This window comes from Trachymyrmex cornetzi, unplaced genomic scaffold, assembly GCF_001594075.2.
Source record: "Trachymyrmex cornetzi isolate Tcor2-1 unplaced genomic scaffold, Tcor1.1 scaffold247, whole genome shotgun sequence".
Taxonomy (NCBI): Eukaryota; Metazoa; Arthropoda; class Insecta; order Hymenoptera; family Formicidae; genus Trachymyrmex; species Trachymyrmex cornetzi.
In genome coordinates, this window is record NW_017297134.1 from 426,179 (window position 1) to 439,514 (window position 13,336).

The 13,336-nt window shown below is 36.7% G+C and overlaps 3 protein-coding genes and 1 non-coding gene across 8 annotated transcripts in view; 1 reads left to right on the forward strand and 3 right to left on the reverse strand.

Annotated features, from left to right (window-relative positions):
- LOC108761302 (protein rolling stone) overlaps positions 1 to 2,735 on the forward strand; it is an 11,630-nt gene extending 8,895 nt beyond the window's left edge. For 2 of the 5 annotated variants that reach the window (XM_018507752.1, XM_018507753.1), the window contains exon 2: positions 1,794 to 2,735. In XM_018507752.1, coding sequence (XP_018363254.1) covers positions 1,794 to 2,665 — 872 coding nt within the window. In that variant the 3' untranslated portion in view covers positions 2,666 to 2,735. Of the gene's footprint in view, positions 1 to 339; positions 397 to 814; positions 986 to 1,326; positions 1,659 to 1,793 lie in introns of those variants that run through there. The other 3 variants (XM_018507754.1, XM_018507751.1, XM_018507755.1) reach the window with 3 other exon arrangements.
- A 2,421-nt stretch (positions 2,736 to 5,156) lies between these two features.
- Positions 5,157 to 9,079, reverse strand: LOC108761306 (uncharacterized). The gene is made up of 3 exons (XM_018507765.1): positions 8,829 to 9,079; positions 7,054 to 8,682; positions 5,157 to 6,858 (listed from the first exon to the last, which is right to left on the reverse strand). The coding sequence occupies exons 2-3, from the start codon at positions 8,485 to 8,487 to the stop codon at positions 5,299 to 5,301; spliced, it is 2,994 nt and encodes a 997-aa protein (XP_018363267.1). The 5' UTR covers positions 8,488 to 8,682; positions 8,829 to 9,079; the 3' UTR covers positions 5,157 to 5,298.
- Positions 9,080 to 10,847: 1,768 nt separating this feature from the next.
- Positions 10,848 to 12,108, reverse strand: LOC108761287 (uncharacterized). The gene is made up of 4 exons (XM_018507715.1): positions 12,037 to 12,108; positions 11,816 to 11,963; positions 11,384 to 11,715; positions 10,848 to 11,188 (listed from the first exon to the last, which is right to left on the reverse strand). The coding sequence occupies exons 1-4, from the start codon at positions 12,085 to 12,087 to the stop codon at positions 10,850 to 10,852; spliced, it is 870 nt and encodes a 289-aa protein (XP_018363217.1). The 5' UTR covers positions 12,088 to 12,108; the 3' UTR covers positions 10,848 to 10,849.
- An 805-nt stretch (positions 12,109 to 12,913) lies between these two features.
- TRNAI-AAU (transfer RNA isoleucine (anticodon AAU)) lies at positions 12,914 to 12,987 on the reverse strand. Its single transcript has one exon. It is a non-coding gene; the product is annotated as a tRNA-Ile (tRNA).
- Between the last annotated feature and the right edge of the window lie 349 nt (positions 12,988 to 13,336).

Consider the following 13,336-nt stretch of genomic DNA (forward strand, 5'->3'; position numbering starts at 1 on the left):
AAGATGAAGATGAAGATGGTTTATATTTGCACAATCTAGATGTAAGATGAGATGTTCCAATTTTCCATCTAGATGACCATCTAAGATGGTTTCATCTAGATGTCGGCAAACACTGATCGTCAATTTTTAGCTTCTGGCTTCTGATTTATGACTAATGGCTTATTGTAGAAGGCCCATTAGACTCGAGCAAGTCAGTCGCATAGTGGATCACCTTGCGATGTTTACCTGCGTTAATTATTTTCCTCATCGCTATAGAGGTACTCTATTCCGAGCGATCGAAACTCGTTTCGCTGAATCTTCTCTCTCATTATTGCGTTCCTAGTCATAGTTACTTTGCGGCGTCGGTCGAAGGAACGCATTCAAAGTTCAAACTTCTCTCGTTTTTGTCAGTCTGAAGTAAGTCACAAATTCAAATTTTAACGATTCAATATGGATACTTCTTAATCGATTATTAGAAAATCACGCGATCGCATTAAGATGCAAAGTGACTTACTTCAATCAATTTGACGCGATATTCGAATCGGATTTAATTCACGTCACTTTTCGTCAAAATATAATCCTATAATAACCCTAACGATACTTTAAAGAATTTAAAGGTTTATTTTGAATAAATCTGCGCCGAAAGATGCGTATTCCCTCGCTCAGCTCTTCATCTAATTACTCTGAAAAAAGGACTAAATTCGCACGTAAATACGGATATTTTAGCATTATTCTCCGTATTTGTATCATTCCTTGTGTGTGAGAGAGAATTAGAGATAATATATTTATATAAAAAATATGTTTTTTTGCTTTCGCGCGTTTAGTTTGATGATCAGCTGTAACGCAAATCGGACAGTTTAAGGTAACAGTTAGGTTAGGTTAGGTGCTCTCAGATCACGCATATTTGTCGTATCATCGCGACCGTATCTTTCGAGAATGGTGCTCTCGTTCATAGGATTGCCTTCTTCGAAACGACTGCTGTTACTCTTCTTACAATGCTCGCTATGTAAGTCGTCCACTGAAAAACTATCGAGACCATTACTCAAGTGTGGAATCGATTTTCGAACGTGGTTTCATTGTTATCAAAGCATGTCACAAGGTGTCATTACATTACAAATGCTCATTGCAATAACGGTTAATTATTATTAGATCTAAAAACGTTTGAAATTTATAAAATTTTATAAACTTGGAAGAAAAAATCGAATCTTCTAATTTATCAGATTAATTAGTATTTTACACTTATTAATTCAATATTTAAAAAATTATGTAATTAGAAATATGTTGATAAAATTCCAAAAAAATATTCCAGGGGCGCATAATTATTGATTATGCTGGTATATAGAAAAAAAAATGTAATGAATGTAATGTTCTGTTCGATCGTAATAAGGCGGAAGTGGTCGTGTTGCACATGCGCTTGCTCATCCGAGCGCGACGAAGCAATGCGCGGTCCTTTTCGGAGAATAATTACATTTATTAAAGCATTAATCATTGGATCACGCTGTGTTCGGAATAGCGTGATTGCATGTTCCTGCTATGTACCGTTTTCAGGTTGAATTGACTGCCCACTCGTTATTTGTTAAGAGTCGTCGTAAGCGCGCGGTTCTCCGTTATCTCTTGAATCTATTCCAAGAATTTTCTTTTCGACGCGTATCCCTTCATCTGATTGTCCATTTTCTTGAGTACGTTCTATCTAGCAGCCTCTCCGAATTCAATTTGATCTTTGTCAAACTCAATTCGCATATTTAAGACGCGCACTAATTCACATTCTTTTCAATAAATATAAGAGAAATATCATTGATTTCTCATTATTCCAGGTCACCGCACAATGGTGAGCAAACTCTGGTGCCAAGAGATCGGCCGCAGGTGGAGACAGGCGGCCAAACAGGAGCCACCACAGGCGCGTGTACTATCCGAACCGAAGTGCCAGTCGTACGTGGCCATCTGGTATCTGTACTACCGTTGGATCATCTTCCTCGTCTGGGCCGCTTTTGTCATATGTTCGGTGTTCGAATTTGGCAGTTACAAACCACTAATGCAGTATGAGAAATGGCTAATCTATCTGACCAACTGGGACATGGCTCTGGGCTTTACGCAAGCGCTGATTGGCGGTATCCTTGTGTCAAAGAGATGGCGATTGCAGAAGATATCCGGCTTTGATCCTTGCAATCTCAAACTGGAGTCCACTGAACGACTATACTGGTTTCTGTACGTTGTCACGACTAATATGGCAATTGGTGTGACGGTGTGCTACTGGCTCGCGGTATATAACCCAGCGATCCATCAGGTGGACCCGCTCAATATCATGATGCATGTGTGTAACAGCGTGCTGATGCTGATTGATCTATTTGTTACCAACATACCGTTCCGTCTGCGAAACTTCTGGTGGTGCCTATCGATCGTTATGTTCTATGTAATCTTCTCAGTGATTTACTATCTTGCTGGCGGCCTTGACAAGTATGGTTATCACTACATCTACAAAATTCTTGATTGGAAGAAGCCGGTGCGGACATCACTCGTTTGTATTGGCGGTTTCACATTCGTTACGGTGCTGCATTGTATCACTTGTTTGTTGGCGAACGTCAGAAACCGGATCTATCGTAAGACTGCCGAGAAAATCAACAAACCTGTACAGATAAATATGACGAATGATAAACCGCTTCCAGAAAAACCAACGGAAGTAGTTTAATTATTAAAAATTTATTTAGAAATATTTGTTAATATCCTCAGAATGTAAGATCCCAAAGCATGGAACAATCTAATATTCGGTAAGTTGAAATGAAACGTGTTTTCTTGACATGGTTGCGTCTGCGAATAGTCTTTCTGACGAGTTTTCTATGGCCATCCAACTTGTTTGTAAACATGAGAAAGTATTAATAGGAAGTTAACAGTGATATATACAACTTTGAGTTTTGTCCTTAGCAATATTTCTAGCAAACTAGAAAAACAATAATATAATTGCTAATAATATCAATCAGTATACTAGTATATGATTAGAGATGGGCGATACAGCGCCGATGTTTTAAATATTGATAAAATATTTACAGACTTTTCTCCTTGTTATTTTGTACCGATATTTCATCTTTCGATATTGATGTGTATCGATATTTGAAAAGTAATATCGGGCTTCCGACACGGACCGTTAAGCCCGTGTCAATTTAGTACGAATTGAGATTTGAGATTGGATTGAAACTTTCATTATTTATTATATTATATTATATATATATATGTGTGTGTGTGTGTGTGTTTGTGTGTATAGAGTAAGAATACAACGTGTGTATAAAGTGTAAACTTCTATACATTATATATATATATATATCCCAATTAGTACTATATATATAATATTTATATACAATACTAATTGCAAATAAAAATAACATAATTTTTTTAAAACTATGATTGGAATAGTTATTCAAAAAGATCGATGAAATAGTCTCAAAAACGATCTAATCATTATTTTTGCAAAGATTGATTTTTTGCGATCAATACGCATAAAATGCTTAAAAAATAGAAATATCGAATCCATATTGATATCAGCAATATCGCAAATTGTTCAACCGATATTTTGGTATATCAATATTTCTACTTATGATACGTTACAATACGAAATGTCGAGATTTTTTTCTGTATTGCTCATCCCTAATATTGATTATCGTTTCCAAATGAAGACTACATTCCACGCAAATTACTTGTATATTAGAAGTTATTTTAATTGTAATATCATAGAAGCTTAGCTGATAATATTTATGAACGCTTTAATTCGGTTATTATGATCGTCATTGTTCTGGATACGTTCAATTATTTGCTATTTACATAGAACAAGTAAAAGTTCATGTAAAACAGTAGTATTTCTTTTTTCTTTAAATAGTTGTAAAAATTTCACTGAAGAAAACAGAAACAGTAATCACATAAGTATTTCATTACATATGAATTGTACGAATTAATATTTTTACTTAGTATTTGGTGTTACACATATATATATATATATATATATATATTATTTATCTCACATGTTATTTTTATAATATTGAAAAATATTAAACGCATTGTTATATTTAGACTGATAAAAATTATTACACTTTGCTTCAAACGCATTATTAAATTTATTCAAATTACGTGAACATCGTATATTTAAGGTATATAAATGTTCTTTTGTATCAGCTGGTGGTATTATTAGTAGCATTATTTACAAAACCAAGGTTATAGATATTTTAATACTCTTATATCGAAATTTAGGATTTAATAACATATAATAATTAATAGATTAGTGATTGTCTTTATTGTAAATTAGTTAGAAATTTCGATATGATGCTAAACGAAAAGTATGTAAAAGCAAGATGCTTACATAAGGCTGCACATACAATCTGAAATAATTAATATACCATAATTTGATTTTAAGGAAGATTCATTATTATAGAGCTCAACACAATATTCGTTCCATGCGAGAGTTTCTATCTAACTAAACTGTTATTATGATGCTTTTATATGATTATTGTATATGCAGCCAATTATCTTTTTCAACTGTTTGATAAAATATAGCACATGTAGATAAATTCGCAGCACAAAACAATCAAGAATTGTAAAATATTGATCCTTTTGTATATTCCATTTTTGTACACTTTTTTATTATCACTTGCTATAGAGATTATTGTAGAGTAATTTAATGTCACTATTTTAGAAAAAATATAAACTTTCCATAACGTAATATAATATTATTGAATTGTATCGATCATGAATGCGAGAGAATTTTATGAATACATGCGTGTGTGTGTATACTGTATATTATAAGAAAAATTGAAACGCTGAAAAAAAATAGACGAATAATGAATTACTTGTAAACTATGTATAACTTCGAAACGCATGTTATAATCGGATAGCGACAGCAATGAAGTACACAGATGGTGATTTTTATGGAAAAATATCAACGATTTATTAATAAAATAACGATTTAAAGCGATTATGAGCCGCGTAGTACAAATGAATATCAGGCTGAGGCCAGCTCCAGGATCACAGATCGTATTAAAGTTATATATATATATGTGTGTGTGTAGTGTATATATATATGTATATTTTATATGTATACATATGTATACACATACGTACATACGTATACATACTACAAAAGCTATGTTAATATAATAACGATCATCATTATTCAAAATTATCACTATTATGCCATTTTTAAGCTACGTTTAAAATATTTATGATTATCACGTCATGTCCAAATAATTATACTGCAATCACTTGGTTGAGAGCACTCCATCACGAAAAATCACTCGGGACCATGATAGCAAAAATCATCACTTGCGTCCATCACGAAAATCACTCGAGACCGCGCAAATTACTGGCACTCTCGAGCGGACTTGAATCTAATAACAGCACCTGATATTCCGTACCTGCCACATCGTCCTGATAGTACATCGACGGTAATTCTTCTGTGAGCAACAGACCTTCGCTCAAATCATCACTTGTGCCCAATACAACGTCCGACGTTTCCGTTACTATGGAATTCATCGATGTACTGTCCTTCTTCAATTTAGACCAATCAGAATATGTTAGATCTGTCCTTGCTGAACCCTGCTCCTTCACTGATACAGTTTCCTTGTCAATCCGCTCACTTTGCGTATCATTTTGGAACGATTCCGAGCTCTTCAGCAAAGTGTTGAAAGGTGGCGATTCCGGTTCTGGCAAATAATGATCTGTTTTTGACGAGGAGGTATCAAGAATGACGGCATCGCACGGAGTCACCATGACCATTTGTTCTTCTTCGACGAGAGTGGATGAACTTGGCGAACTGTGCACGGTATATAAAACGTAATCTATGTCGACATCGTTTGAAGACGGTTTAGTCAACAAATTGTCGCATTGTATGCCGTGTACTTTTAACATGTGCTCACGAAGAATCGTTTCGCTGCCGATTAAATGTCCGCATATCTCTATCGGGCAACGATACAGCCACTCCATTTGGTCCTCGTCCTGGGAACATGTACTGGTACTCTGCTTTTCAACTTCGGTTTCCTTCGCGATAGTCTCTGCGGCATTTATCAGTTCCGTGTTCCATTGCTTCGACTTGCTTGACGGCTTCACTCGCGAATAATGAGATTCTTTTGTTCTCGTACGTTTTTGATTACCAAGAGTGCGCTCGAGCATATCATTGGCTACGTTTTCTGGCTTAGTCTGTTGATGCTTCTTGATGTGTACATACAAACTGCTCTTGGCGGAGAATCGGGCATCACACACGAAACATTGGAAAAAGCGGCCTTCCGTGTGCGTTAGCCGGTGCTCCTTCAGATGTTCCGAGCGCATAAATGCCTTGCCACAACCCAGCACGTCGCACACAAATTTACGCTCGTTTGTATGCTTCTTTTGGTGGCGCTTAAGCTTACTGGATGATGAGAAAGCCCACGTACAGTCTTGAAAAGTACAGGGATAGGGTTTATAGCCGGTATGAGACCGCATGTGCGCTTTGAGTCGGCAAGGTTTGTCGAAAATCTTGCCACAACCCGGCCATGAACACTTGATGTCCACTTCCTTATAGCTATGTGATCGTTGATGTGACGTCAATGCATTGCTACTGTAGTAACGTTTACCACAACCCTCATGCTGACACACGTAAGGTGCATGGCGTTGGTCGTGCGACTTCATGTGTAGTTCCAACGCTCGTTTCGTTTGAAATTTCTCACCGCAGTCTGGCACCTGGCACACGATCCGATTAGGACGATTGTGTAACTTCGCGTGGCTCCATAGATTGTAGACAGTAGTGAAACGACGATTGCAACCTTCCACCTCGCACACATAATTCTTGCGTTTCAGATGTGTCTCCTTATGTCTCTTCAGCTTGAACTCTGAATAAAAGGCCCAAGTGCAGCCCTCAAAGTCGCACTGCAAAAATATAGCCAATTAAAACAATTGTAAATGAAAAAAAGAACACGATTATATGCCGAATAATTTTAAGAGCTAGTTCACAAAATAAACTTTAAACAGTTTTATTTTATTTTATTTGCTGCAAAAAATTTATATCACACACTGCGACAAAATAGATTAAAGAAAGAAATAAATATCATATCTTTTTAATACCTTAAACGGTCTAATTCCATAATGGGCCAACAAATGGCCCTTCAGAGTGTACAATCTACTAAATTGTCTGTTGCAGCCGTCTCGTGGACAGAGCCACACCTTGTCGTGTTGAGTAGCGCACAAAGGTTGCAGGGTATCGGTGGTGATACCTAATTCCTCCAGTGCATTAGATATAACAATTTCATATTGATTACTTGGATTACTATTGGTACAATATTCAACTGTGCCATTCCAAACTGCGGCTGAGGTATCTATCTTGGGCAATTTTGGAAAATTGCCTGTTGCTTCAATCAATTCCGAAGTCTTGCCTTGATAGATTTGTTTCTCTGTGCCAGTATTGATAACAATCTGTGTTATGTTGGAGGTTTTGTCAGTAGATATAGCGACCACAGCCATCATGCCATCCTGTGAGTCTGTGTCAACTGCAAAGCTTTTGCCATTAATATGCTTATCAAGCTTCTTCTCCAGTCGTTCTGTCATCTGTCGACGTTTCTTGATAATACGAGGTTCAAGTTTCTTCTTCTTCAATTGTTCTATTACCATACCACGCGTATCTATTTCCATGGAATTTGTCATGGTATTCGACGAGCTCTCCTCCATCGGTGGTAGAATCCCAATAAAGAGCTCCGAGGAACTTACTGAAGATTGTACTACAGTTTCCTGCTCTATCTTTGCATCCTCCATTTCGTTCACAACTATATTCACTGGTAGCTGATTGAGAGTAACCTGTGTGGATTTCTCACAGGGTGTTTCATTATTCTGCACAGAAACTCCTGTTTTTGGAGTATTTTGTTTGACATCGTGATTTTCTACACTTATCATTGACTGGCTGCTCGCAGACGGTAGAATCTCACCAGCCACTATCATGTCATCCGGTGTGAGGGTCACTAGTGGATCCAAATGATCCAGCTGGAACTCTGGTAGAATAAACTCATCAACGACCTTCTCGCATGGTGGTTCCAGTAATCGGTTCTCGCTGTGCGTCAGATCCTGTAGTATCGGATCGTAGCTTGACGACAGATTAAGCTTCTTGGTGTCTGCTAAATCGATGTCGATGGACAGACCATATGGATCTTTGCTCAGAAAGCAGCCATGTGATAGCACCTCTTCACCCAGATATCGGTCTACGCCCTCCACCATCTTGGTTGCGTCCAAATCCATACTCGACGGCACCGGTGGTTCCGTGCTACGCATCTTAAGCCATTTCTCAAAGTCAGCTACCGTCTCGACAACGTCAACACCCTTTCCAGTCACCGTTTGTTGCCAATTCTCATTTCTTCTTGTTCTTTGATTCCTCTTACCGACTTGTTCCGTTCTCGACGAAAGAGCATCAACGGGCGCGCATTCCGTTCCTTCGCTCTCGGAACTAATCCTCTCGCGACTATGTCGTCTCGATGTACATGCAGTGATGGCGGCAGTTCCTTTACAAGACATTTGTAGTCTGCTCCGTGGCCGGCACTGCGGAGGAAGCCCACGTTGGTGTGGAGCGACAACGACATTCGACAGAGCATTATATTTTTTTCACGGCAAGAAGGAGCTCCGTTCCAGGAGTCCGATGCTACGACCCGTTGCACGTGCAATTGTCACCGAGCGTCTCGAAGCGAGCACCATTTTTCTTACCAATTGTTTCTGCGGCAAAACGCAATACTAAGATGCAATCCGTTTCTCTAAATCTCTACAATCCTTATATACCGCACCTTATACCGGGCAATCGCAAATCGCTGAGGAATGAGGATCGCGCAGTGCGAATCGTAGAAGTCAACATAACCTCTTACCGTGTACACTACTGCGGCAGGCGGGCAGACTAGGCAGCGGTGTGTCGGATCGATACAACGGTTATGTCCGTTATGTCCGATAGGGAGACCGACCCGTCCGATGATAACGACAGGAAGCGAGGTATTGTTAATTCCTCCGGCGTTTACCGAGTTTGCTCGTGACCACGAGAAAGATATTCGCGCGCGACTCGCTAATTGTACTCTCTTTTTACAGATAGTACAGATAACAATAAAGAGAGAATAATAAAACAATCAACGGGCAAAGCAAACTGACGCGCGGGCCGCGTCGCGCATAGCTATAGCCTATAGCTAGCTCGCTCGCAGCTCGCAGCTCGCAGCCGCAGCTGAACCATCTAGCGGCACGCATGATTATCCTATAACGCGTTAACGTCACGGTCGATAACCACATAAAGATCTGCGGTTCTTTCTGATTTTTTAAGGGGATGCTGGAGTCACGGTCGGAGTTAATCAAGGTCGATAGTACAGACTTTTTAAATTCCAATTTCGATAATAGTGGTGACATCTTTGATTTAGTTTTTACATTATATTATATAATATATATCATTCTGTCTTACTCAAACGCATACATCTGTTCTTATCTAACATATGCCAGCACCATCTATCGCAAGACCGCGCAACTACTGCTACACGGAATTTCGGCTCTGTTGACAGTTCCAGCTTCGCAAAACACCTGTATACTGCACGTATTTTCTATTCGGTGGAAATATTTCTTTTCTAGACTTTCAATCATAGGCTGCTTTCCATTTGATGACACAAGTCGACACAAGTCGACCCAAATGTCGTTCTATCCTTCTTGATATTCAGAGAGTGACAAAGATAGAACGACACTTGTGTCGATTTGTGTCGACTGTGTCTCCTAAAAGGAAAGCAGCCTTGGTTCTACAAACTCGATATCGTTCGTTTCAATAATATGACCTCAGCTGCACGCTTATTTTCAAGATATGGATTCTAAAACTCTTATATCAAGTAAATATATATCTGAGGTGACAGCTGTACGAGCCAAAAGTAAGTGAATTTTTAACGAATCTGAAACTTTTTTCGATTTTCTCATGAAATCCAGTGCAGCTGAGGTCCTGTTTGTGCGTACTTTTACAATCCGTACATCCAATACAGAGATTTTTCACCGAATGGAAATGTGGTAAAACAGGAGGCTTTAGCATCGCCTTAAGCTTAATAATCTACAATGTGCTCTTTGTTTCTTATTTCTTGCTTTTTACCTCTTGTTTTTTTCCTCCTTTACAACCATTTTATCGACAATTACATTTCTTGCTACTAATTATATTTCTTGTTTCTTCCGAAGTTCGATAACTTCTATCTCGGGCGATATAAAACAAAAAACCGGATAAGAAGCAAAAAGACAAGATGTAAAAAATAGTAAAAAGCAAGAAACAGGAAACAAAAAGCACATTTTGTAGAATAGGCTTTATTAACATCTTGTCTTTTTGCTTCTTATCCGTTTTTTTGTTTTATGTCGCCCGAGATACAAGTTAACGAACTTCGGAAGAAACGGGAAACGCGCAAAGAGCACATTGTAGAATATATAGGCTTAACTTTTATCTCGGGCGACATAAAACAAGAAATTGGATAAGAAGCAAAAAGACAAAATGTAAAAAACAACAAAAAGCAGAAAACAGAAAACAAAAAGCACATTCCCAATCAGAAATGATAATTAACATTTCTGACTGGGTTGTAGAATATTAGGCTTTAGTCTTTCATTTCAATCTTCTTTTTAAAAAATTTTTTTCCTTCAATATCTTGAATTTTATAGTTTTCTTATATTATATTACATGTGTCTCTCTATATTATATATGTATATATGGACGTATGGATATATGAAGCACAATTTCAGAGTGTAAAAGAACCATTTATTCATTGCGTATCTATATTACACAACTTATCGGACTTATCAAACTGAAAAAACTGAAGGAATTAAAGATCTCACGAAGATTTTTATTATTTATATACCTATAACTATTTATCGGAATTTTTACACTCTGGATCTATTTGTGACGCATGTTATGGGACTTGGACATCTCTTTCATTAAAATTTTGAGTTGCTTAATTCTTGAATGCATTCGTGGCTCTTCCTGTGCCATCGCCTGACGCAATATCTTCGCTGTAATATCGCGAGCTTCCGCCGAATCTGATATTAGTATCATCGACATTCGAGATTTCTCAAAGATTGGAGGATATGATTTAGTGTTCTTTGATCTAATGTTCTTTTGATGCTGATCGGTGGTTCTCTTGGCATTTAAACTATTTGAATTCGGCTTCATTTCTTCGTATGGTTTTCTGGGCGTTGTAGGTGTAACCATCTTACCCTCGCAAGTTTTATCGTCCTTTCAATAATCAACAATGCATTCTTACAATAATAAAAAAACACATATAACACATTACAATTATGTCTATAAAAAGTATAAAATATAATATCTCCTTTCCTTAAGCTGTCAATGATTTTCAAATCTGGAAAAATACTAAAATAGCCTTGTGAAAAATGTAACTATATTATACTGTAACTGAATGTTCTTTGCTACCTCAGGGAAACCTTCTACCATCGCCTTGTTCAGCAAAACAGCTCTGGGCGGTTTGTACGAGGGTGGAGGCTTAGGCTGCGATTTTGTAAATCTTGTATTTTTCAATTTAATCAGATCGATGTAGATCACATTCCTAGGTGCCATTTGATAACGCAAATTCTTGGAACGCGGCTGTTCTTGACAATTAGTCAACTGGCGAGCACAAGAATTCTTTGAGGATTTCTTAGGACCAAACACATATTCCCAAAGGGACAATTTCCGTTCTGCAAGTTTCTTCTGTGTCGATGATGATGCTCTTTGAATATTCAAAAAACATATTTTTTTCCTTACTCCTGTTCAGATATATTGAAATAATTATGTTAGAAGCACAGAGCTTTTTTTATTTTATTATTTATATAATGTGTGAGCCATAAATTTTTTAATAAATTTCACCATAATGCTCAGGTGTCTTTGATAGAGTTGATATTGATCGTCTGTTACAACCCTCAATAATATTTTCTTTCAAACTGTTTTTCTTTGAACAGACAGACTTGGCATAATGCCACGATTGTTGCCACAAGAAGGGGTTATATTTATTCTTCTGAGAATAAATTAAGAATAGATTAACTACACTTTCTATTTACATACAGATATTAATCAAGATTAAGTCTTACGTTTAATGAGAGTAAACTGAAAATTTGGAGTTTGGACCGAAAATGTGCCATTGAGGATGAAAAATGTTTTACGTTCACAATCACATGTTAAAAAATAAAATATGTTCTAATATGTATATTTTTATATGTATAAAGCAATGAAACAAAAACGATGTGAACTTCGTAGTGCAAAAATACTCATAATTTTTTTAAAGATTAAAAAAAGATATAAATATATGCACCAATTAGAAAATAATTAAATTAAATCTGAATTCTCAAAATAAACATATATATGGGGCATTCTTTCTCAAATCAGCCACCCGCCTGCGCATTTTATTTTTAAAGATAAAATTTTTTTCGAAGCGTCAAAATTTCCGCCTAAACCTCAATTTTTTGATGCCGTATGGTGTTTTTTATTTCCTTCTTATGGGTGTGACCATACGTTAAAAATAATGCTCAGACTTACCAAAATACTTGAAAAATGCAAAAATAACGTTTAGAGAGCTTTTTTTTTAATGATTTAATTAGGATAAAAGATACTCGCGACCTAGATATGTCTTTTAAAAGTTTATGACATCAGCTAAGATCACGTACACCCTCGACTTTAGCTTTACCCGATGTTATTGTTGCGGCTTATTCGTCACCGGTTGCTGGGGTCACGGGGGTACTCGAGGGCCTCGTACGCAACACTGAGCATTATTTTTAACGTATGGTCACACCCATAAGAAGGAAATAAAAAACACCATACGGCATCAAAAAATTGAGGTTTAGGCGGAAATTTTGACGCTTCGAAAAAAATTTTATCTTTAAAAATAAAATGCGCAGGGGGGTGGCTGATTTGAGAAAGAATGCCCCATATATTAATCGAATGAATAAGATATAATATTGAAAAAAAAATTAGCTCATGAGGAGATCGAACCCGCGACCTTCGCGTTATTAGCACGACGCTCTAACCAACTGAGCTAATGGTCTAACTGTACAGTGCTTCTATCATATTGTTATTATATTGTTTTTAAAAAGAAAAATAAAAATTAATTTATAATAAGCAGACTAATAAAAATTACAAGTTAAATATATCTACCAGTAATATAGGAAATATTAAAATAAATATGTGGATTTTAAGAAATAAGCTTTGAAATAATATTTTATTCATAGTCTCGTTTAAAATAAATTTATAATTAAATTCGAAATAGAACTCTCAAAAATGTCAAATTAGGATTAATATATAATAAACAAGGCTATGAGAGTCAATACTGCGTTAGAATTGCAGGAAATTAATCAATTATGTGTCGATACTTATAAAAATTGTTTAATTAAGACA